We start from the raw sequence: 25,635 nt of genomic DNA on the forward strand, positions 1-25,635 counted from the left end.
ACGCGAACTAGAAAATCATCCCTCTTGCATGTAATCTGGACTTTTTGTGCGAGTTGACGCTTCCCCCCTGTAGTACGGTGTATATAAGTATCTATCTTTTGCCTCCATTCCGAGAACTCCCTCACTTAATCGGTACATCCATCTACGTCACGCATCTTTTCATTTTTTAAGCCTGTCTTTCTTCCACATTTTCGTAATTTTTTCAACTCAATCTTTCTTAGTTACATTTCTTTTAAATTCACCCCCATACTTCTTCTTCTTCAGCCTTGTTCTCACCACTGCTGGATAAAGGCCTCCTCCAAACGTCTCCATTCCTTCTTATCGCTCGCTTTTATCATCCATGTTTTACCGGCTATCGAGGCAATGTCATCGACTCATCTTTTTTGTGGCCTTCCAACACTTGTTTTGTTTGCCCGAGGTCTCTATTTTATTTTATTACCTGCCACCATTTTGCAAAGTTAAAGAGGTGACACTTTTATTGATGCGGGTGAGATTCATCAGACTAAATCATTTCACCTACATACCTAAAAATTTTTTTTATTTTAAATGTTATAGTTTATGTATTTGATGTTCACATAAGTTGCGTACAATTATTTCCAAATGAGGAGATCATGAGGACAGAACAAAGTAATCAATAATGTATTAACCTTCATTATTGAACAATAAATTTGACAATAATTCATAGCATTTTCACCATACACTGCACAAATATCGCGAGCAGCTTTACTCCCTCGCTTGAACGCGAACAGAAGGAGGTGTCGAAAATGCTCAATTCCGTTTACACGGCGTTACATTTCGAAGGCTTGTAATCAAATAAAATAATATATGTTGCGTAAAAACAAACACAATATTTTGTAGAGCCGAAATTTTTCTTTAGAATGTCGTATACCTAACTATTGCCATTTTGTTTTCACTTTTGGTGATCATTTTTAAATTTGAAAAAAAACAAGTGACGGGTAATAAGCCCTGTTAATGCCTAGACTGTCGTATTCCACATCCAAAAATGCTCTTCATCTCTTTACTCGTTTCTATCAAAATTGACAATATTTTTTGCACCACAAAAGGCCAGGAGGCCCAATTACTGTATTGACTTACAGCACAGAACACCCAAGCTTAAGAAAATACAAGTTTAAATTTTTGCGTTCTCAACGGGAATCGAATCCTAAAACTTCAGTGCGTGAATCGAGCTACGAAACGACGGATTATTGTGTATTCCTTTTTTTTTCTTAACTGTTTACAAATTGAATAAGGATGTTAGTTATCTCTTAATTTACCTGCGACAGGAAAACTCTAGTATTTTGAGTGACGATCTCATGTCATGACAAAGCCTCCCTAAATCGTATTAAATTACGCACGGCAGTTAGTAGGCCGTAGGTACGGGGTAGAGAGTACAGACATTTCCCTTTTCCGCCCTACTTTGTCCGCCGAAAAAGGGACAGGGAGATTTAATATTTCTTAAACTTTCCTCAATCGTGTCGTTAAAATAATTCTCTAATTCGAGACAGCGGGATGACGGATATTAATACCTTCCCGTCGCAGATTTCCTAGAATAGGGGAGTCGTGACACGTCCCTTGTAAGAAAGAGTAGGGTTGCCAACGAAAAACAAATATGTTTTATTATAGTCATAAAAAACATTAAAAGAATTTGTTTTTAATATATTTTTCAAATCTACAGTTTGCATTAAAATGATAAAGGAGTTTTTTAAGGAAGAAATATCAAAGCTTTCTCTATTCAGGCATATTTTAGTGAACTCATTATTTATAAATTCATATTATTAGTTCACAAATTATTTATTCAATTACATTAATTGAGACACATGTCCCAATTTCACGGGCCTGAAGGCCTGTGTTGAGTAGAGACGAATGTACCTACTATACTGAAATACGAGATATCAGGAATTTATATCTTATTGGAGACATCAACATCAACACTCTGGATTCAGAACATCGACACGCTAGAGCAAATGACTATGAATTTCTTCTCCTTGCTCATGGCCTACTGAGTGCCATAAATCAACCTACTGGTGTAGATATTAACCCAGCCAGTGTAAATACAACTGGAACTTGCATAGATCATATAATGATTAAGTCGAATAAAGACTTTAACACGGTAATTCACCAATCCACTATAACCGACCATTATACTCTTATTTTTACTACTCAAACAGAGCTCACCCAGAATTCTCATAATTATTCTTCAATTAAAAATAAAATTGATTATGATAAACTAACCAACTCATTAACATCGAAAAATTGGGATGAACTATATTCAATCAGCAACCTAGAAGATAGCTGGAATTATTTCATTGAATTCCTACAGACAACAATACGTCAATCTGAATCTCCCACCATTAAAATTGCACATAAAAATAAAACAAAAAAACCATGGATAACACAAGGTCTGCTTAAAAGCATTAGGAAAAGAGATAAACTACATCAACAAACAAAGAATAACATTTATGACATTAACCTACTTAAATTGTACAAACAATATCGTAATCTTTGTTCTAAACTTGTAAAAACATCTAGAGAAAATTACTACAAAACCCTCATCCAGGAAAATAATGACCCAAAAAGATTTTGGCAAATTATAAGAGAGATGTCCTATACTACTAATAAAGGCACATTACAACCAACTGAAATTAGAAAGGAAGATAAAAATATCAATTTTGAGGAAAATTCTGAAGAACTACTCAATTTTATAAATAATTACTTCGCCAAAGTTGGATCCAATTTGGCAGAAAAAATTGATAGACCTGGTACCCATTTAGCCTTTGCTAGTACCACCAAATCTAAATCAGTATTTAAAATCTCTCCAACGACTGAAGACGAAATCAAAATCATCATTAATTCTATGAAGGCTAGTAGCTCTTCAGGTACTGACGAAATTACAATGAAAACTGTTAAAACCATATGCAATAATATATTGAAGCCACTTTGCTTCCTTATTAATAAAACCATAGAAGAAAGCACCTTTCCAAATAGTTTAAAATTAGGATCCGTAATACCCGTATATAAGAACGGAAATAAATTAGACATAATTAACTATAGACCCATAACTATATTAAATACATTTTCAAAAATTATTGAAAAAGTTATCAAACTTCAATTATCTACATATCTAGAAAATAATAACATTTTGTCAGAAAATCAATTCGGCTTTCGAGAAAAAAAAGGAACAACAGATGCAATAGCAAAAATGATCCAGTTTATAACTACCCATTTGGATAGAGGTGATAAATGTATTGGTATCTTTCTCGATCTATCTAAAGCATTTGATACTATAAATCATGTTACACTTTTCCAAAAACTTAGAGGAATAGGCATCGACAATAAAGAACTAAAATTATTTCAAAGTTATATGCACGACAGAAAACAAGTTGTCAAAATAAATAATAAAATAAGTGACCAAACCAATATTACCTACGGAGTACCTCAAGGTAGTATTCTAGGACCAATCTTATTCTTAATATACATAAATGATCTGTGCCATTTAAACATTGATGGTTCTGTTATAAGTTTTGCTGATGACACCGTTCTATTATTCAAAGATAAGACATGGAAGGAAACATACGAAAAATCCGAAAGATATCTGAATATAGTAAAGGCATGGCTAGATACTAATTACTTAACTCTTAATAAATCTAAAACTAACTTCATTCCATTTCAAATCAGTTCTCGAACCTATTCACAAAATGCTGTTTTTAACATCAAACTACATAATAATAATTGTCCTCAAAGTGCTCATTGTAATTGCCCAATACTGGATAGGACAGACAATGTCAAATACTTAGGAGTTATTATTGATATAAATTTAAAGTGGAAACAGCAGATTGAAAATGTTACTAATAAACTTAAGAAATTAACGTATTTATTCAAAACAATTCGAAATATAATTAATGTACAGGAACTTTTAAAGATTTATTTTGCATTGTGCCAATCAATTTTGGAGTACGGTATAATCGGTTGGGGTGGTGCGAGTGACACAGTTCTAAATAGTGTATTGGTTGCACAAAAATCCATCATTAAAATAATACTCAGAGTCCCGATACAGACATCCACTGAAGAAATATTCCATAAATCACAACTTATGACACCAAAACAATTATACGCTAAAACAATACTCACTTATAGATTCAAACACTACTCTTACTCAAATGAAAGACATAACCCCCACAATACATCACATACAAATAATATAATCACTAGATCCTCAACACATAAACAACTTAAACAAATACAAACTAATACCACTTTCAGACAAAGGGATTTTGAGTATTATTCAATTAAAATCTATAACCTACTTCCACTATCTATTAAAGCAATTAGTAATGAGAAAATGTTTAAAAAGGCTATAAAAAAATGGATAGTGGAGCTAGGTAGAAGTAAAATGGATTGTCTCATTCGCCCATACCAATGCTGAATCAACTGCTCCACAACTGTATGGCTATTGCTAGGTTTTTGTTGTTTTCATTGTGTGTTTTGTAGTGTTTTGTAATATAAATAATATAGATGTATATAAATACCTTGTTTTTAAAACTGTCTGAATATTTGTTTAATTATGTTTGTTTTTTAAGTGAGTCTTCTTTGTTTATTCTCAAATGTAATAAAAAAAAAACTAAATTGTTAAGTGTCCTCGGCACGGGAAACCCCAGTGAGGTCACATTATTTTTATTATTAATTTATAGTTTGTAAGCGAAAAATATGAATAAATAAAATAAAATAAAAAATAATTATAAAATACAACAATTACATTATAGTACAACAAGAACGTCATTTAAAAATAACACGTGACATATTTATATGCAAACAACTGATGAACATGAAACAAACAACTCAAAAATCATTAATAAAACGTATAAAAATAACCATTTTACACATTATGTGTACATATTATGTATTTAATATTTTATTTGTTGATTATTGTTAAGTAAAAGAGCTGAATCATTTTTAGTATAGATATTTGATACATGAAATAGATAAAAATACAATATTTATCAAACACCACGGCCTACATATTTACAAAGATACCTTAAAAATCCCATAGACAAACTTAATAGCTCATTTTACACATTTGAAAACATTAAATAGGTAGTTCTCGTATATAAATGTTTTGTAATTATTTGAGTGAAGCTTTTAGTACATTCATTTAGGCCCGTTTTTATTGTTTAATCATTAGCTATAGTTAAAAAACGATTTTCAAACAATAAACAAACAGCCTAATTCTCCTTGCCTCCTAATAACATCGATCTCTTAATACAAAAAGACGCGCCGCGCCATATAGAGTAAAATATTCGAAATAGTAGTAACACGAAAACGTACCCATAGTACAACATATAACCCATAGGAAAACGTACCCATAGTTACAGAGTTTGTTCATTTAAACAAGGGGTGCATTCGACTAGAATGCATCTACTACAAAAACTAAATACCAATTTTCGGTTTATAAAACAAAATGTATTTAAATGTTTCGAAAGAAGATTCATTTTCTATGGAACCCAATCAGATTATTTCCTCAAATTCAATTTCTACTCATTTATTTATTTTAACTGTATGTAGGGGAATGCTAAAATAATATAAACTCACATTTATTTTATTTTTAAAACCTATTCTTACCAGTGCATCCCTGGTAGAAAAAAAGTGTTTTAATTTTGTGTCGCCAGGCGAAGTTAAATATTTCAATTAAATAATACTTATATTTGAATATTAATTTTTGGAATCTTTGTTAATCACTTTTAAACAAATACTACCCAATGAAAAGTGACACCATCCTTTTTGTAGTGTTTATCCCAACGACACAAGCAGGCATTTTGGTTTCGATGCTAAACACCAAGCTCCCGCCACACCCGGCTGGCGGTCAAAGATCAACTAAATACGCGCTGGGCATCGCTGAGCGTTTGGGCATCAGTTTAGTGTCATCATTTTTGAGAGCTCACGGCGCGTCTATGTGTATATTAATATGACGATGCTTAGTACGAATTTTTATTCCATTTTCAAACATATTTGTATCTTTTACCTAAATTCAATAGTAATAAAAAATAAAAAAATACATTCAGTGCACTTTAGACTAGAAGTGTCTCGACAAGTTTTAAGTAATTTTAAACATTCAATACGGAAAGTCTATAAAAAATATTTAAGGTTCATACAGTAGACACTCTTTATAAAATAAATTCTATTATACAAATATATAAAAAAGAAAATTAAAGAATTTGAAATAAATAAGTCGCTGAGATACCAACATAATATTAAAATGCCTTAATTCTATACAAGTCATGGTCAAAATAGCTTTGTCTCCAAAGGTGTAAAAAGTTATAAAAATCTTCCTAATGAACTAAAAACTATTAAAAATAATAAATCAATAAATAAATTTAAGGTTAATCTAAAGATTTTTTTTGAACTCTTGTAAAAACAACATTAATTTTTTATTAGTATGAATGTAATATTGTTTTATGTTTTTTTCTTTATGCATCTTATGGTTTTATTTTGTTTTTTTCCGTACTCGTATGTATAATTATTTAAACTCTTATAAATAAACAACTAAAGCGGTGTAAGTCACTCTCCAAGCACAAGAGTTAGTCTCTTTTTTTGGAGAGTTACAGTGATAACATTTACTAGATGTGTAAAAGTATATTTGTTTAGAATTTTACAAAAATATGTACTTTTTATGAAATTTAAGAAAAAAAAAAAAAGTTTTTTTGTGTTTTAAAATGTTTGATTAAAAAAAACATGTTTTAATTATTTACCAAATATATCGATTACATCAACAAAATGTTATTTGTACCAACCTACACTGTTTGCTTTTATTTAAATACAAAACTGTTTTTAAAAAATAATTTATGTTGGAAATATTGTCAACCCTTTTGCGCCATCGCCACCGTCACCATTTTACAGAGTTATTATAACGAACCTTCACAGAGGGCTATTAATCTTTACGAACACTAAACGTATATTAGTAAGTAATGCCTACCTCCCTCTTCATCCCAACACCTTCCGAAACTTAGTTCCTTCAACCTTGACACATATTTTCTTCATACTAAAATTATTTTTTTTATAACAGAGAAATAAATTTCAATAAAATTGTGAATTATTATGAGTGTATATTTTATGTAATATACAAGAAACATACAAACATCGCACGTCGTAATTCTGACTTATTTATTGTTAGGTGAATACTGTCTTGAAAAGACCCATTTGTGAATTCGTCCTTTGAGAGAAACTGGACAACTTTTAAAGTAACATGTTTTAGTATATTCTTTACAACTGATTCTGTAACAAATAGTCTTTTCCTCACTTGACACTATTGCAGGTAAAAATAAAATAAACTCCTGATTTGTACTTCTCAACGAAAGCTTTTTACACATACAATGTAAGATTTGCTTCTTCTTCAGCTTCTGATTCTAAAAATGTATAAAATCTTACTTAAGCAAAAACATGTTTAAGAAATAATAGAATCAATAGATCGAAAACAGGAAACGTGCGTTTTCGATTCAGATATTGTTTTTTTTTTTTTAATTTATTCATATTTTTCGCTTACAAACTATAATTAATAATAAAAATAATGTGACCTCACTGGGGTTTCCCGTGCCGAGGACACTTAACAATTAGTTTTTTTAAATTACATTTCAGAATAAACAAAGAAGACTAACTTAAAAAAACAAACATAATTAACAAATATTCAGACAGTTTTAAAAACAAGGTATTTATGTACATCTATATTATTTATATTACAAAACTCACAATGAAAATAACAAAAACCTAACATAAGCTATACAGTTGTGGAGCAGTTCATTCAGTATTGGTATGGGCGAATGAGACAATCCATTTTTACTTCTACCTAGCTCCACTATCCATTTTTTTAAAGCCTTTTTAAACATTTTCTCATTACTAATTGCTTTAATAGATAGTGGAAGTAGGTTATAGGTTATAGGTCATATGAAGCTATTATAAATGTCACTTTTAATTTCGATATCATATACACGTAAAAAAATACGATAAAGAATCAAAATAAATCATTTTTAAAATAATTGCTAGTTTCGTAATAAAATTATTAAAGTTACGTAACGATTCATTGCGAGTTCTCGTCCCGAAGTTCTGACATAAACTGCCAGCAAACTGTCAGAAGTGGACGTCCAGGACGTCAAGAACCTGATGCCTTGTAAAGTAGGCAAGCGTGGTTAAGGCTCTCAGAAGGCATCCGCAGTATATGGCCTAGCCAACCGTATCGCCTCCGCTTGACGACAGTTGTCACCGGAGTTTGCTGCGTCCGTTCTCTTATTACATCATTCCTCACAAAGTCAAACCACCGCACACCTAAGATTCTTCTGAGACACCTATTCTCAGAATTCACGGCATTTGGTTTTCGCTGAGTAAATATCCAATCTCCAGACAACCTTCATACTGTTAATGTGGCGCCTGCTAATCCTAACCGCACTCCCAGTTATTTTTTAAAGTTGCCATTTTCTGTAACATATACTCCCAGGTGTTTGAAACTCTCGATAAGTTCTGTAGATGCCCTAACTTATATATCAAAGCAGACTATTTTAACCTTCTCTCCAAAATAAATCTTAATGTCCCCTTTCGGGTGATAAGAAATAAGTATTTATTCCATCCGCCAGTCTGTAGCACTAACTATGCACAACACTCTTTCCTCTATCGTTCTTGCTCAAACTATAATGCTTTTTTTTCATCTATCGATATATTTAAAATGCCTCTTAATTTATTTAAAAATAAATTAAGACTCATTTTTTCTGGCTGCGATTCGCTCCCACTTGCTATCTAATGATAAATAAGCTTACTCCTAAACAAATACACACAAACACACCTCTACACTTATTCTCATACAAATACACACAAACATACCCTTCATCGCACCACAATTTAATATTTTTGATTTTTATTTTAAAACATCGCTGGTCTGTCTTTCAACGGAATCTTTTGTATGTAATTATATCATTGTTGACTGTTTGTTTCTGTAAAATAAAAAAAATAAAAAAGTGACCTTCTCTAAGCATTTTAGGAAGCATATTTTCAAGAGATGGAAGAGTAGAAAAAGATGTTGAAAGGAGAGTGAATGCGGGCAACAAATTGAACGGAGTTTTAGTCCCTACACTTATGTATGGAAGTTAAACATGAAACTGGCAGAGGAAGGATGATAGCTGGGTGAACGTGGTCGAAATGCGATTTCATAGACAAATGTGTGAGAAATCAATGTATGATAGGGTTACGAATGATGAAATCAGGCAAGAGTGTAAATCTGAGTCAAGTATAATTGATAAGATTAAGAAAGGGTCTCTGAGATGCTTTGGTCACGTAGAACGAATGGACGACGAAAGAGTTGTAAAACAAGTATATATGGCGAAAATGAACAGTAACGTGAGACGAAAACGATCAAGGAAGACGTGGCATGATCAGATAAACCAAAATCTTAAGTCTGGTCATATCAGGCAGAACCGAAGAGCATGTAAAACAAGATTCATGAATGAGGAAGAAGCTAGAAATGTATGCCAGGATAGACGTGTGTGGTGGTCCATTCTCTTTTCTTACCCCTACGGGAAAACGGTTATATGTTTCTCCCTTAAAGTATTATAATTGGCTTAGACCGTAAATATAATAAATAAACATCACTGTTTTCGAATAGACGTGTAAAGTTCCAAATTCAAGATTTATTATTCGGAGTTAATTCAATTTACAAAGTTTAAACTTCGGGTATCAAGTACGCGCCCAATCGCTTCTGTTTCGTTTCCGTTTCCGAGTAGAACTAAATGCAATATTATATTTAAAAGCTACCAAAAAGTGGCGCCACGGAGGGAGAATATTAAAAGCATTTTGGTTACTTTCCTGCATAAATAATAAACGTCTGTTGCCTCACGTAGACTCTATAACAAGCGATTTTCCCGCCCGATTGGAGCAGAATGCGCCAACGCTAACACGGAGAGTGCCTCTCTCACCCTTACTGATAAACGTACTATCTCATCCTCGAGACGTGAAGTAGGTACCCCACTTTCTCAATTTATTTAAAGGCAGATAAAACATCTCAACTCACGTCACATTTGTCAATATCACATTTATGCTAAGATAGTAAAATTAAATACATTTTTTGGTTAATATCCACATATTTTTTTTTTTTAAAAAGGGTATAGATATTTAGATGTCTAAAAAAATTACTGGGCTTACGACCTATTGACACTGCGTAACATTCACTATTCTAATTTTAACTTAACGTTAATATTTCGTCGTTTCTTCCTTTCGTTAATTTATGTTTTTCGGGGATAACCCCTGAGGAGTTTATTCAGTAATAATCTATAACGTTTTAAAAATATTTTTAAGTTTACGATATTTTTTTTTTACTTCAAGTCAATTCTTACTATAAAAATGTTGGTGGTCAATGTACAAAAAAAATAATTAAATATTACTGTTTTTTTTTGTTGATAATCTTTCAATAAGAAAGCGTACTGCTAGGATTCACCATCATCACCATTCCCTTTCCGCACCGAATGGTCCATAGAGCACTGCATTAGTACACAAATTGCAGCGTATCCATATAATTTTTGTTACATGAGGTTAAGATGACCAGTCTTACGCTTCAAGTGCAAGTCCAGGGACTAAGAAGTATTCTAGTGAAAAAACAAATTTTTAAAATAAATATTTCATGTCAACCATGTCCGGAATCGAACCCGAGACCTCTTGCATGGTAAGCAAACGCGCTGACCACTACACCACGAAGCCGACATTGTTAGAATTATAATTAGCAAATTCATCGCCATTATACAATATTTTTGTTTTTTTATAGATTTAAAAGATTTTAGCCACCGATATATATTTTTTTTAATTTTGAGCTCTTTCAATATGATTTCATTTATGCTGCTTATGAACTCTCTAAAAAAATTGCATTACACATTACATTACACTAAAAATCGTCCAATGTCTTACCCTTCTTACAATTATTTAAAGGGTCTTTCATTTAAGAGTGATACAATTTTAAAATTTAAAAAACACCTAAATTATTCTGTAAGACACATTTTTTTTATTTGAAGGATTACATTATGCCATTAAGTATGAAAAATAATATCGCTCATGTGAGCACCACGACTTCTCTGTACATACCGCTCTGTCAACCCAATTTTCCATCACTTTTTCACATTGATTCGGTGTTGTTTCACCAATAACACGTTTTTCCAAATTCTGCAATTCTGTTTGTTTACATAACCGTTTGACTAAAAATGAGCTTCATCACTTAAAATCAATGAACGGTAAAAAATGGATCTGCATTGATTTGTACTAAAGCAAAATCAGCAAATAAACGACGTTGGTGGTGGTCTGCTGGATTTAATTCTTGAACCGATTGAATTTTGTAAGGGTGTAAACTCATTTTTTTCTTAAAATTCCCCATGTTGTTGTTTGAGAAAGATTTCATTCTTGCGGACGACGTTCAATCGATAAATTTGGATTATCTCTTACACTTTGCTGCTACTTCATCAATATTCTCTTGTGTACGTGCATTTCTTTGTCGTACTGGTACTTACTTTTGTATCGTGTAAAGATAATTCATTTTCAAATTTGTCTACAATACGACGAATAGTGTGGGTCGATTAACTGAATAATGTCGTCCATGAATTATAGTTAAATTTCTTTCAGTATCCAGTATCCAAATATAAATACTGATTTTGATCAAACAATTTAATAATTTCTAAACGTTGTCGAAGCGTGTATCTTTCCATGATTAAATGGCATACTATACTGAACACAAATGACATAAGGAATGATACAACATAAATATGCAGTGTTGCAATGCCATTATAGCCATTTTAAAATGTATAATCCCTACTGGAAGACCATTTAGTTCTCCAAAAGTCTAGTGTAGTGAATGTTTAGGTATACTGTGTCATACCAGACTATGCATACGAATCCACTGTTTTTCCGTACGAATACGACCTAAAATTTTCCCATCGGGTATTGAAGCTCTTCACCGAAAGTGCGAATGAGGTGAACAAGACATTACGTATTTTCCCGGCGTTATATTTTGAAATACTTTTCATATTTCACGAAATTTCGCGAGGGAATAATACAGAGCCGTGAACGGATTTATGTAAAGCAACCAGTCAGCAACGGGCACCCGCCCCTTACACTACAAGATAATGGAAGGTGGAATCGAGGTATTCTTTTACCTTCTTCAGTTCAATAACTAGAAAGAAAAATTATCATACAAGTATTTCATAAAAGAAAAACGAAAGTCGTGCCTTTTTTATTAAGAATAAAATTTAAATTCCTCTGCCGCCATTGAAAAAATTTACTTTAATACGGTACTTTTATTTTATTTAAATCTCGACTAATAAAAATAAAGAGCCTATTAAAACTTGAATCTGTTCGTAAAAGGCTTAAGGTGCTGTATCGCTCGAATTCGCTAACGAACACGCCATCCTCCGAGATACAAAGGAAAAACATTAGAGGAATTGAGAAATTTTAGGGTGATTTCAAAGCGTTCGAAAAGAAGCTGAATTTTTAAGCGCAGACAAGGATTCCGTTTTCTATTTTTTGTCGGAAGTTTTCCGGCCCTCGCAGTTACATTCTCACGCGGGAAAGATGGAGATACTATTTACGTATCACTGCAGAAATGTGCTCGTTTGTTCGCTGTTTTTGTACTCGCCCAGTACCCGAGGCGAGCCACGGCTCGAATTGAAAAGTGCCAGGAAAGCTTTCTTACGTTGTCGGTAGGACCGTTCTTTTATGAACTTAGGCGCTTAAAGCATTTCAATTTAGGCGCAGCACTGTTCGCGCGGGGCTTTCATTTGTTCGGCTTTTAGTATAGGCATTGACAAATTGGAGGCGGTACACGCGCCTTCTCGCTTCAAGATTCGCTTTGATACACGGCTCCCTCATAGTTTTAACTCAAAGCTTCGGGCTCATAGAAATGAATTCGCATGTTACCAGCGAGACACATCAAAGTACGCTCAACACAAGTTGAGGTGGTGTGCATGTATTGGGGAGATATATAAAGGCCTCCGCTATCATATCTTTTCGTCATTTTTCCTATAGGAACTAGCTCACAATGGATAGGTTTTTTTTGTTTCTTATTTCTTTATGATTCTTTGTCTTTTTATGAAGCAAAAGGAAAATAAAGTTTTTCTCGAATGTTACTTTAGGAATAGCGGTGTTTAAGTAAACAGGCGCCGTAATGCAAAACGATATATTGAATAAACTCTTATATTAAATTCCTCGTCGAACTGATTAAATTTATCGGGGTGAGTTGCGCAATGGCTTTGATAAAGGGTTTCTTGACTAATAGACTTGTGTCGCGACTAGCAAATCCCGCAAATCTCGCGTCTCCCTACTCGGGACTAGTATGGAGCCACGGAGCTACTGAGCCAGCCTCCACTTGCGGTATTCAACTAATTTATCAATGTGTCTTACACTTAATGAAACGTGTAAATGATAAGAAACTAGAACGTAGCTGTAACTCCGGTTCTAATATTAATCCGACTACTTTAGCGCGCCTCGCAAATTGTTCGATTAAAACTTGCTTCGTGTAGGAGTAAAGACAATCAAATCCTTCCAAAAACAATTATTATTACTTTATTGTAATAGCATCAATATGTTTATTCATTCGTAAATTGATATCATAAATATATTATCTATACTGTGTCCAAAGTGTAGGAAAATAAAAGGAAGCATTTGTATCAATATTTTTAGACGCAACTTATTGCCTTTTATAAAATATTAATAATAATAATCATAATAATCATGGTTTATTGACAAAAATAACAATTACTTTATCAACTACGTACACACTTAGAAGTAAAAGATTTATCTGGACCATGTCTAGTCTGCCTAACTTGGTACAATCTGTTTTAAGGCAGACATTTTTACGCAAAAATAATACCTACTAGTTAATTTACTTTACAGTTATACAATATTAATTTATTATTTAAGAATGCATTTTGAGTAAATTTTCCAATTTTTCTCGACTTAAACCCAGTAACCATTTTTTTTTTTAAATTTTTAATTGAATCCGGGTCATGGTTTTGCAATGTTCGGGTAACATATTGAATATTTTGGGACCCAGACACCTGAAATTTCTTTGCCCGATTTCAGAGTTTGTGATAGACCCCATGACCCATCTTCAAGTTTGACTTCTGGTAGTGTGGGAGTGTTCCTTTGGGAATTTGGTATAATTTGCTTTCACAAACATTATTATTCTAAGAATATATGATTGCCTTATATCTAAGATCTCAAATTTTTCAAATAACCTGATACTGGGGTACCTGAAGGGCTTTTTTTAAATTATCTTATATTTTAAATACATCTAAGTTTGTTGCAACAGAGAGGGAAAACATTTTTGGGAAGGCAATATGGAAGTCTAGGGATTTACAGGGCTTATGACCTGTCATTTTATTTTATTTTATTTATTTATTAAGGTTCACAAACAATAAACAATACATATGACATTGGTATAATAATCACGAATTGTTATTTTAGATATTGTTTATCAATTATATGTGAACACAGCATGCACAAATAAAGAAAAAAAGTTTATAATATATTTTTTTTAAATTGACTAGCCTCATCGAATTCTATGATTGTTATAAAAGTTATTACAATAAATTATTACTTACAGGTTATTACAAATTATTTTAACTAACTAACATAAGTGACTTTTTGATTTTATAAATTGCGTTACAGTTTTCCAAAAATTATTTAATGTATGGTTAAAGATATCAATATCAGCATTACTTTCTACATTAATATACAATCTTAACACAGTGATAATGCATTAAAGTGTACTATATTATGAAGGTTGGAAGATAAAATATTGTGTACGATCTTAATCGCCGACTGGGGACATTCAGGGGTACATTCTCTAAACAAAATGCAGAATTAAAATTACAATAAATTCCGAATATTTTTTTTTTCATCGACTGGTTTAAGTGGCCATTTTACACACTGTGTAACATTCACCATTCTGCCTATGTTTTGACATCCACATTTCCTCAACTCTTTTATCTGTTGACTTTTGTGAAGTAAAAGAACTGAAACCTTTATCATGTGAGTGAGATTCATCCGCTTGAACCAATTCACATACTAGGCATTCTAGGCAACGCATAAAACTCTCTCTGCTGTGGCAAATTTAGAAATAAATAACTCTCTAACTATCCAGCCAGTCAACAAATATTTGTACAAACTTAAAATATTGTTGAAATTACTAATTGGTAAATTAAGAAGTATAATAATTGGAAAATTATTTTCAAGGGTTGCCTAGTAGATGAATTGGTTGAACATTTAGGCACACTCAAAACGTTGTTGCATTAAGTATATCTTCACTAGTTGTATAAAATTTGTAAAGAGATAAGTTATATTAAATATTACACAGTTTTTAAATCAAAAATAGATAAACAGAATGGATGAGAATTATAAAAAAAAAGAACGGAACATAAACCATATTTTCAGTATGCCCAAATGTTAGTAGACTGGCTGAAATTCTTCCCTAGGGAGTTGTAGATGCCTATACTTTAAAATTTTCTTCTCAAAAATGTTTTCTTTCTATGTTCCAACAAATTCATAAAAATAAAGTGCTCAATCGTTTATTTTCTTAAACACGTACAAATATTCAATCATTGGTGAAAATACATTATTCAGTCTCGAAGTATCTTTTATTCAAGAGTTATTTAAATTTTCGTTTTGATTTTATTTTTTAACTAGTAACGCGTCAAATTCAATTTATGTCTTTTTATTAAATTAAACTTTTTTACGGATATACTGGAATGCACAATCCTCACAAGGCATTAGTTTTTTAAATTATTTTGCTTATTTCGAAGTATACACATAAAGACTAATGAAGAAAAATAATACAAAGTAGAGCCTGCCATCCAATAATATGTATTCACTTAACTTTAAAAAATAAAGCAAATGGCGAAAATAAAAAAATGATCGGTTAATTTAACAATATAAATCAATTAAATAGGGACAGAACAAGGAGACAAAGGGAAGAGAAAAGACGGAAAGTGATGAGAAGAGGTGGAGGATGAATGAAGAAAAGTAGGAGAGTAAAATTGCATTTGATTTGGTGACGAGAGACGAAGGGGAAAAAATAAAAAAATTAAATTTTAAAAAAGACAAAACGTCTGTTCTCTATTATTCTCAATAAAGCTTGTTAGTTATTTTCTGAACCAATTCTTTGGAGTGCTAAATATATCTTGACTATTAAAATTCTTGTTTAATGTTTCGTATATACGAGAGATGGTAGATTGTTTCCGATGATCAATTTTAATGGTAGGTTAGGAAAGATCAGACTGTCCAGTTGATCTAGAGGGGACACGAAAAGCAAGTGGAGCAATTAGTTTTGGGGAATCAAACTTATTGTTTACAATTTTATAAAGCGAGTTCTGGTAGTAGATATCTCTTATGTGTGTTAGTGAATCAAAGGTGTGAAATTTTATATAGCTGTATTATTGAAAAAATGCAAATAATATTTGTATTCTACTTGTTTCAAGAATTTATTTTGAACACTCTCAATACTACATTTATATAAATTATACAGGGGATCAAATAGCAGTGCAATATTCAAAATGGCGTACGAATGTTGTGTGTAATATGCAGTATTCAGTTCAGTTTAGTGCTGAAATACGGCGTTTGTTAGAAAAAAAAATAAAGTGCACACTTGCAATACAAAATAAAACAAAATAAGTGTTTGACATGAAAAATTGCAAGAAAATATTCAAAACAGCTTCACTAGATACAAAATATAAATATATTTTACTATCTTTACTCTATAATATAATAACTCCGTATGGATCCGCCGGCGAATGGTTTTTTAAGTCCGAGTAAACAAAAAACTTTTTCTTTTTTTTTCTTTTTATTATTTTTTTATTATTGTAATATTTTATTTATTGTTTACGCGTGGAATGATGCAGAGTGGCTATTTCAATGAACGCTTTTTTTCATATTTTTTATTGTATTTAGTAATGTATAGAAAACTATAATTTTGGTTTATTTGTAAATATACATTTTTTGTTATGTCTGTTGTTTTCATTTAATAAATAAATAATAAAAAATAAAAAATAAAAATTGTAATAATTATAATAATACTATACTGTAATAAAAAAAAAATTAAAAAAAGTACTAACTCATAAATAAAATAAAATTAATAAATCCTTTTTAAAAAAGGCAACTAACAGTCTGAATTCCAAAAACTAAAACCAAGTTAAGAAAATTACAGATTATAAAAACAGAAAAAAAAAAAATTAAATTGAAAATGCATTTTAGTTTTGGCTTTCTCTTTTGTGGCCCCAATAGTGTTCAATGTCCGGGACATACGAAGTTCGAGTGCAAAAGAATTTCTAAGTCACGTATTTCGTTAATTTCTCTAATTATATTCTAAATGAACATTTAGTTATATTTAATTTAGTTTTAATTTCGGGTGAAAGATATTTTGTAACATTTATGAAGTTTGTTTTCAACACGGCAATTCGATAATGCATAAAGGTGTTGTAATTTTGCACAATCATCTCTAAACCTAAATTTAAGGTACTTTTTTTATCGAAGGTAAGGGTATTATTTTGACATGATTGAATATCATAAAAATAGGCATTAAAATAAATAGAGGTGGCCCAAGGTGTGATCCCTGTTGTACACCAGACATAATGAAGATGACATCAGATCATTGCGCTCACCTATAATTGAGTGTAGTATTTTATCTAAGTAAGAGACGAACCATCTGTTCAAGTCACGGTGAATTCCCAGATGTTCTAATTACGCATGAGAAGTTATGCAGAAGTGCAAATTAGTATCCTAATGGTGTAATGTTTTGCAGGTGGAATGCAAGAAGGCGCAGCCAAAGGAAGTGATGCTGCCCGCCAACCTCGCCAAGACGAGAGCCGCGGGCCGCGGCGCTTACGGTGAGTCCAACCCGGGGCCGTCCCCGCGCTACGCGCCCTATCCCCCGCCCCCCGCCCTGGCCTACCGGCGCGCGCTGGCCGCGCTAGCCACGCTGCGCCACGCGCGCGCGCCCGGCCTGGCCGAGCTGCTGGGCGCGCACGGGCTCGCCGCGCACGGGCTAGCCGCGCACGGACTCGCCGCGCACGGGCTTGCCGCGCACGGGCTCGCCGCGCACGGGCTAGACGCGCACGCCGCGCTCTACGCGCCGCTGGCCGCCCCGCTGGGCGCACCGCTCGCCGCCCCGCTGCCCGCGCACCTCGCCGCGCACTATGCCGCCCCGCTGCTCTGACCCGCGCTGTTATTGCCCGGCCACCACCACCAACTCTAACCTTCCTTTCTGACGTATAGCGCTTATCAAATCGAGTTTACCCCCTACACTTTTTAATAAACCATATCTAACAAAATTGGTATGAAAACATCAAAAACAATTTTTATTTTATTTTCATCAGCAACCGAATTCGTGGTGGTTTTTTAAACAGGTGTTCAAATTTATTTTAATGTGTTCCTTTAACATTTATCGAATAATTTGATTTTTGATTAGGTATAATAATGTGTCAATGAAAAATATAAACAGTTTCGTTTGTTTTTTCAGCTACATTTATCTTTATAAGTTTGAGTTCCTGCAGGATTTCTATCCAGAAATTTTACTGTTTACTTTAAAACTACCGTCGAGAATCAGAACGGAATTAACATAACAAAACTTCTTTGCATTAATATTGAGTAAGAAATGTCCTACAAGCGTATTTTCTGAATCCCTTATTAATAAATCGTGTTATCATCTACCGCTTACAAAATTCTGTCCAATTTTGGTCAAAACAATATTGAGTTGTTCAGTAACAATATTTGTTATGCTGTGGTCAGGCGTGAAAATGTTTTTTTGTCGCCTCCAGTATTAAAAGTGATCGAATATTATTGAGATTCCCCTCAGGATACTGTCTGGTGTAGCAACTTTTCGTTTACAGAAAACTCACCTGTTCGAATATTAGTAACTTATCCAAATAAAATAATAACTTGATTGATTATACGATTTCGATTGGGAATATTTCATCAATGTTTTGGTCATCACAAGTAGCGAGATTTATTTTCAGATAGAAACATTATTACTTAGTTTAGTCAACTTAATCAACTACAGTGAGATTAATGTTTTTAGATCAGTTGAGTTAAATTTTATCACTTATAGCAACTGACCAATATATAATTTTAATATTGAATATTTACTAAAATCCTGCCTTATTTTTACTAGTACCTACATCTAGTTTTAGGTGATCTACAACTTTTGGATCATGGAAGGTATAGCGTTGCCAACTTTATTTAATCTCCTTGTATAGGTATTATTTTTAACTAATGTAAAATACTATATATAATTAACTTTGATGGGTGTTTTTGAAACTTAGATGGGACAAAAGTGTTCCTTTATTTTAAACGTTTCGAGTTTGTCTTAGACGAACTCTAGTTCTAGTACATTCTAGATAAGATCAAATTTAAGGAAAATAGAATTTTACTCTTTGCTGAATTATCAAACACGTTCAGTTGAGCATTTAACAATGGATCAATTTCACTTTTAACGTGTTATGGACTGTTCAACTTTTCGTGTTTGTACATCTTTAAAATATAATATTTACTTATTCTCTAGTCGTCTATTTATGTAAAACAAGAATATTCTTCTGGCGTACCTTGGCACTTAGGTAAAGATCCATATATTGCGTATTTTAAAACAATACATAACGCTATTTTCTCCAAAAAAATATGCGTTCGTCTTTTGTAAATCCCTGTTACAAATCTTCGTACAATTCCTTCAAGTCGTTAACAAAAGACGCGTTAGTATACGCGATGCATTTTTATAAAAGCATTAAAATAATAGCACATAAATATGAGAAATATTCATGGTTTGCCTTGGTGACTTTACGGTACGTCAGTTACAATATAAAAGTGCAGACAATTTCACAAAACATTACACTCGTAGAGCTCGCTCTCATTATTATTATATTCTTGTAACCTTTCGAATTTGGAGCCGAAATGAGTTTAACAAAAATGTCTTCATTTCCTCGTCACATAAGCATAACAGTCTTGCAATTAACAGTAACTGAAACCAATAAATATAAATAACACACATATCGTAGCGTTTGATAAGCACATTATTTTAGTGAAGTTGTCTGCATTTTTTTCAATATAGATAACGTTTTTAACATATCGATATAATCATGACTTAGAATAGCCAAAAATGTTTGTATTTCAATAAATAAAGTTAATATGTTTACTATGCTTACCAGATTATATAATAAATGTGTAAACGTATGGATCATAAATCTTTGTGGTTTATTTATTGGTAGATATTAGACAAATGACGTAATAGACATTTATCAATGATATAGAATAGTCCTCGATCCGAGGTTTTATAGTCGAGACCCATACCGAACTATGAAATCCTCTCCTTTTCAACTCCAACTCAATATATTCCCTTTAAAGTGTGAATGTGCGAGAGTGGTATCCGCGTAGTAATTATTTTACTTAATACTTTTGTTTTGGTTAGTTTGAAAGTTTAAATTATTTTCTCACTGTAGTTTTTTTAGCGTTTTCGCAAATAAAATTAAATATTTTGTAAAAATGCAATGTTTCAAAGCAAAATTCTCAAAGACCGGTTCGAACAATCGATTAAAACGTTTTTGTTTTGTATTTCTAGATTTCATGTGGTCATTGGGAGCACTTCCTGACGGTAAGTACATAGTTGAACATTCTTTTATTTCACAAATCGATTACCTTTACCCCATGTTCAAATTTCAATATTTTAATAACGCGTTATAAAAAATATGCTAACCCACAGACATATTCAATTCTTAGAGCATTCATTTTATTGAGCGAAACATCACAAACACTGATTTAAATAGATAATATTTCATTGCTGTCACAGTGTGTTCATTTCCTGTTTTCCATGTTGCAAAAAGTTGCATAAAATAATACAATTCCTTAAATTGTTATAACCGCATCAACAAGTTGGTCAAAAGCGCCATGCACTGAAAATTTACCGACATTTCGGTGGCACTGCACTATTTCCCATCTCCCGCGGCCATGCCTCACCTGGCCCGCGAAATTCTCGCTCGTGCCATGTATCCCTAGTTAACGCTTTAATTACACAAATACCTCGTCACCGTGGAAGCTGATGGCGGCCGTGTTTGCTATTAACTCACAATAATCTTGCGCGCTAATAATGGGACGGAGATTACACCCCGGCTGCAAGCGCACTGCACGTTCCTCCAGCTGTACCTACACGCCTACAGTGTACACATATATATACACTACCTGTATCTTTATATATACGGCACTAGGATGAGCAACATGTGAAACCGCCTTTTGCATAATTATCCGCTAATGTTTCTCTTAACTGAATAATATGGGCTTGTTTAATGTTAAATAAACGTGAACGTTTCGTCTAAAAATACGATACGAATTGAATACATTGAGTTTATTTTTTTATGAAATAAGCATCGATCAACAATGCGTATCTTTAATATGAAATCACTGAATAAGTCCAAGTTATGAGAAAGACAATTTATTGTCCCACGCACTGGGCTTCCGCGATCGATTTTTAATAAAATAAAAATACTCAATTACCAGTATCTAAATGTCCTTTTTTTTAAGTCTGAATGCTTTTGTTACGTAATTTACCATTGTCATTCGGTCTACAAATTTTAATCAAAAGCCATAATTTTTTTAAAAAGTTAATTATGTAAGTACATAATTATATCAGTAAACGAACATTAATCAGTTTCGGTTAAAATATGAATTTGACACAATCAAATCAAAAACCAATTTTTTTAAATAGTGGCACTTAGGTTTGATTTAAATTGTAATATTATTCGATTCTCCCCTGATTGTTCTTCCCCGCTTGTATATGTGCCCCCCTAACACGTGCACTTGGTTTCAGGTTTCCCAGCGGCCGCTTACGCCGCGTACGCCGCCGGCCGGGGCTATTCGGGCTACCCCAGTTTCGGCCTGCCCTACCCAACAGGTAACAGTCTGGCCAGCCTCCACCACCACCCGTTGACCACACTGCTGCCGTACCACCCCCTAGACCACCTGACGGGTGTGTACGCGGCAGCGGCAAACATGCATGCCATGCACCTGTGAACACCCGCGCCCCCATACCACGAATCTCGCTTTAGTTGGCTACCCTCTCTACTGTCACTCGAGGTGTGCGCGTACTCGGAGACCGATATCAAAATACCGACAACGGCAAAAACTCGTGAACTTGCCACCATCGATTCTACATAATGTTTCTACCTTCGCTCTTAAATTTCAAAGCGTGCGCGTGCGCGTGTTCTGAGACCTTTATCTTTTTACCGACAGCAGCAAAGACTCGTGAACTTGCCACTATCAAGTCAACGTAGTATTTCTACCTTTGCTGTTATATTTCGAAGTTAGCACGCGTTTGAAAACCTCTTTTAATGAACCGTCAGCAGCATAGACTCTTGAACTTTCCACCATCGATTCTACATAATATTTTGACTAGTGTCTTTTGAAGTATGCGTGTTCAGACCTTCATCTTTTTATTGTCGACAGCAAAGAGCCATGAATTTTCCACCATCGATTCTATATAATATTCATATGGTTTGTTTTATTTTTCGAGGTGTGCGCGTACTAAGATATCTTTGTCTAAGTACTTCCAATGGCAATATCTCTTTAAAATACCGCCACAGATTTATTAAAACATTTTCTCCCTTGTTTTTATTTATTCTTAGTCCACGGTGAACATATTGCCGATGGCAATATTTTGAGAACTTGCGACCATAAATTCTACATAGTACTTTTATGTTTTCACAAGACTTATCTATTCAGATTTGTGCGCGTTTTGAAACCATTTTCAATGTATGGTGGCATCGAGTCGTGAATTTGCTACCGTTTTCATCGATTTGACGTGATTCCAGGCGTGTTTTTCTTTTTCCGCACTCAGTACATGCAAAGGCTTTTATCAAAGTGCCGTCAATGGTAATAACTCTTTGGTCTAACACAATATGATTATGCGTATTCTTAAGACGTATCGCGATTAGCAAAGTTGATGGCAAGTGTGTTCAATAAGCTGTATAAAATAATAAATATTGACTTTACTTTTATTACTACCAAATGCAACTAAATTAGAATGCACAGGAGCTGTTACGTCAATAATTGATTTTTGTACGACTGTCTTTGACTCTGCTTTTTTGTTTAAAGTCATTTGACAGAAGTCTTTTTTTTCAGAAATTACTATTTTAGGAGCAATACAACTTGATAACATTCAATTTGATCAAATAACAGGAACCTTTTCTATAAGGGATTTGCAATAAACAAATAAAAAAAATATTTATTTATTTCGTTTAAATGACATTTTATTTTTTATTCAATTAGGATAAGAAAATAATAAGTAAAATGAAACTTAAGACTTAACAGCAATAATAATCATACATAATACTCACCATACAACATTCAATTCTCATAAAGAAACTATGTAATGAGTATAGTGTTTTAAAATAAATCCTGATTTGAAGCAAGTCATAAAAGAGTCGAGTTATTTTCTTATCTGGTAATATACAAATCGCGTGCAGGAAATTAACATACATATAACTAAAACGTCCTTTTTCCTAATAAAATACTTTCTTAAACGTATTGTAAAGTGGCTCGCCACTGTAACATGTATATTGCTGTAATATTGATTGATCGGATTTTTAAAATAGTTATTTTTGCTCTTATCTTAACAATTATCATGATGAATTGATCGCGCAATATTTCATCACCAACATAATAATTTTACTTTTAGCATTTACCATATTTAACTTGGACCCTTATCAAGAAAACTAAAATTTTTAGTCACATACGCAAAAACCGAAGACCATAAACAAATAACAACTAAATCATAGATGTCACAATATTTGAAGTGAATGTACCTACAGATTCACCGCTTTTTCATAGTAAAAAAATGGTTTTCAAGTTCCAAAAAATATGATATTCCTAGTACCCGGGTACTCAAATATTTAATTATTTGCATGATAATGCTATTATCTCATTTTAGTCTTAAACACCTATTTCCACTATTTTAATGAAATTTAAAAACATACTTTTTATTTTATTGTTTTGAATCTCAAATGCGGTTAGTAACAGTTGTCAGGTGCATTAAATTAACATTTTTTTTATTAACTTAATATCTTTCTGCAGTTTTTGACGCGTAGTTACCTTCGGAATAAAATATAACGTACCCACCCAAAGAATCGTTTCAGTTGTAATGGGATTGTTAATTACGAATTTAGGTACGGCTGTGTCGATAGCCACCGTGTTCAAATCGACTTTGACATTATTAATGTCTGCACATTAAGTGCGATCACCCCATTCCATCATAATTAAGGTTCTAATAAAACAGAAGTTTTAACATAAGCGAACGGGAATATTGAAGAATAATCAATTGATGATTAATAACTTTTCTTTCGTTCATTTCATTCCCCTTCCCACACCCAGTGGTGCATTGGACACTGCAATTGTAAATTTCGTGTGTGCCAATTTCAATCATCTGTTTCATGATGCTAAGGTGATCAGTCCTACGATTTAGATGCCAGTCCAGGAATAATGAAATATGGCAGATTAAACAACCTTCAAAATCGATATTTCATTTCCTCCCTGCCAGGAATCGACCAGGACCAGGACCTCATAAATAGTAGGCGAACGCGCCAACCACTACACAACGAGTCGGACGTATCTCCGCTCGAGTTTTTTTTTCAATATTTTTACCTCGTCCCGAGTTCTGGTTTTGGTTCTGTTTCTGAACTCTTCAATCCCCTGGACACAGATAAAATAACTTTTTTAGAATTAGGGTTGATAGTTTAATTGACGTTTCATTTAGACTTATTTTTGAGAAGGTCGTTGTTTAAATATCGTATAAGTATTCAATTTTAAAAGAATAATAGGTACAAGTTGGTCATTTAGTTAACAGAATTACTGTATTGAGTCTACATTTATGACGTAGAAGTAAGGATAGATATAGGATATTCGAATATTAACCGCCATATTAGGTATTTCATATTAAATCAAGTAGTGTTTCTAGGTGTTTGTAGTCGTTCACGCGTTCATAATATTATCGTAGACTAAATATTCCGATTTTTAGCTATTTAATCCACTTAATGATAGATAGATAGATAGACTAAGATTTCGTAATTTTAAAAAGAAACATAGGCAAGAAAACGAGTGATGACGTAGAGCATTTTTGTAGGGTTACTAAACTTAATGGAGTAGGAATAATGTTAGTGTAGATATTCCGAGCAGCTCGTCATGAGTATTACGAGTTACCATGTCGTGATCGTTAAGCTCCCAGCGTGAAACGATTTACTTTTCACGTATGGCATTACCTTTCATTAGCCGTGTAGATGAGTTATAATGTCATTAAAATTTAAGTATTTTTGTCAAATCATGGCACATCGTAACGCGATGAAAGTATCTGAATACTGCTACTTCCGTTATCTAAATCTTTCAAATCCGCACGAAAGCGTCCCAATTTTACAGCTATCCTTTAAAAGCTTCGTTTATCGCGATAAAGTTTTTTAACAACTCGGTGCTGATTTGAAAAATGCCCCACTGTAAGACAAAGTTCGCGTGTTTTTATATTGGGAAGTCGAAACTCGCATGACACGAGCTGTGTAGAGCGAAATATTGTTAACTGACGCGTTCGGCAAAGTGACATTCTCCGCGTTC

The 25,635-nt window shown here is 33.0% G+C and overlaps 1 protein-coding gene across 28 annotated transcripts in view; it reads left to right on the forward strand.

Annotated features, from left to right (window-relative positions):
- Rbp6 (RNA-binding protein 6) overlaps positions 1-25,635 on the forward strand; it is a 456,688-nt gene that overhangs the window by 417,651 nt on the left and 13,402 nt on the right. For all 28 annotated transcript variants that reach the window (XM_088224410.1, XM_088224415.1, XM_088224421.1 and 25 more), the window contains 3 exons: positions 17,804-17,888; positions 20,609-20,641; positions 21,851-21,934. In XM_088224410.1, coding sequence (XP_088080536.1) covers positions 17,804-17,888; positions 20,609-20,641; positions 21,851-21,934 — 202 coding nt within the window. The remainder of the gene's footprint in view (positions 1-17,803; positions 17,889-20,608; positions 20,642-21,850; positions 21,935-25,635) is intronic.

The sequence above is a fragment of the Micrasema longulum genome, unplaced genomic scaffold (genome assembly GCF_059751315.1).
Source record: "Micrasema longulum isolate JH-2025_06_02 unplaced genomic scaffold, ASM5975131v1 h1tg000283l, whole genome shotgun sequence".
NCBI lineage: Eukaryota > Metazoa > Arthropoda > Insecta > Trichoptera > Brachycentridae > Micrasema > Micrasema longulum.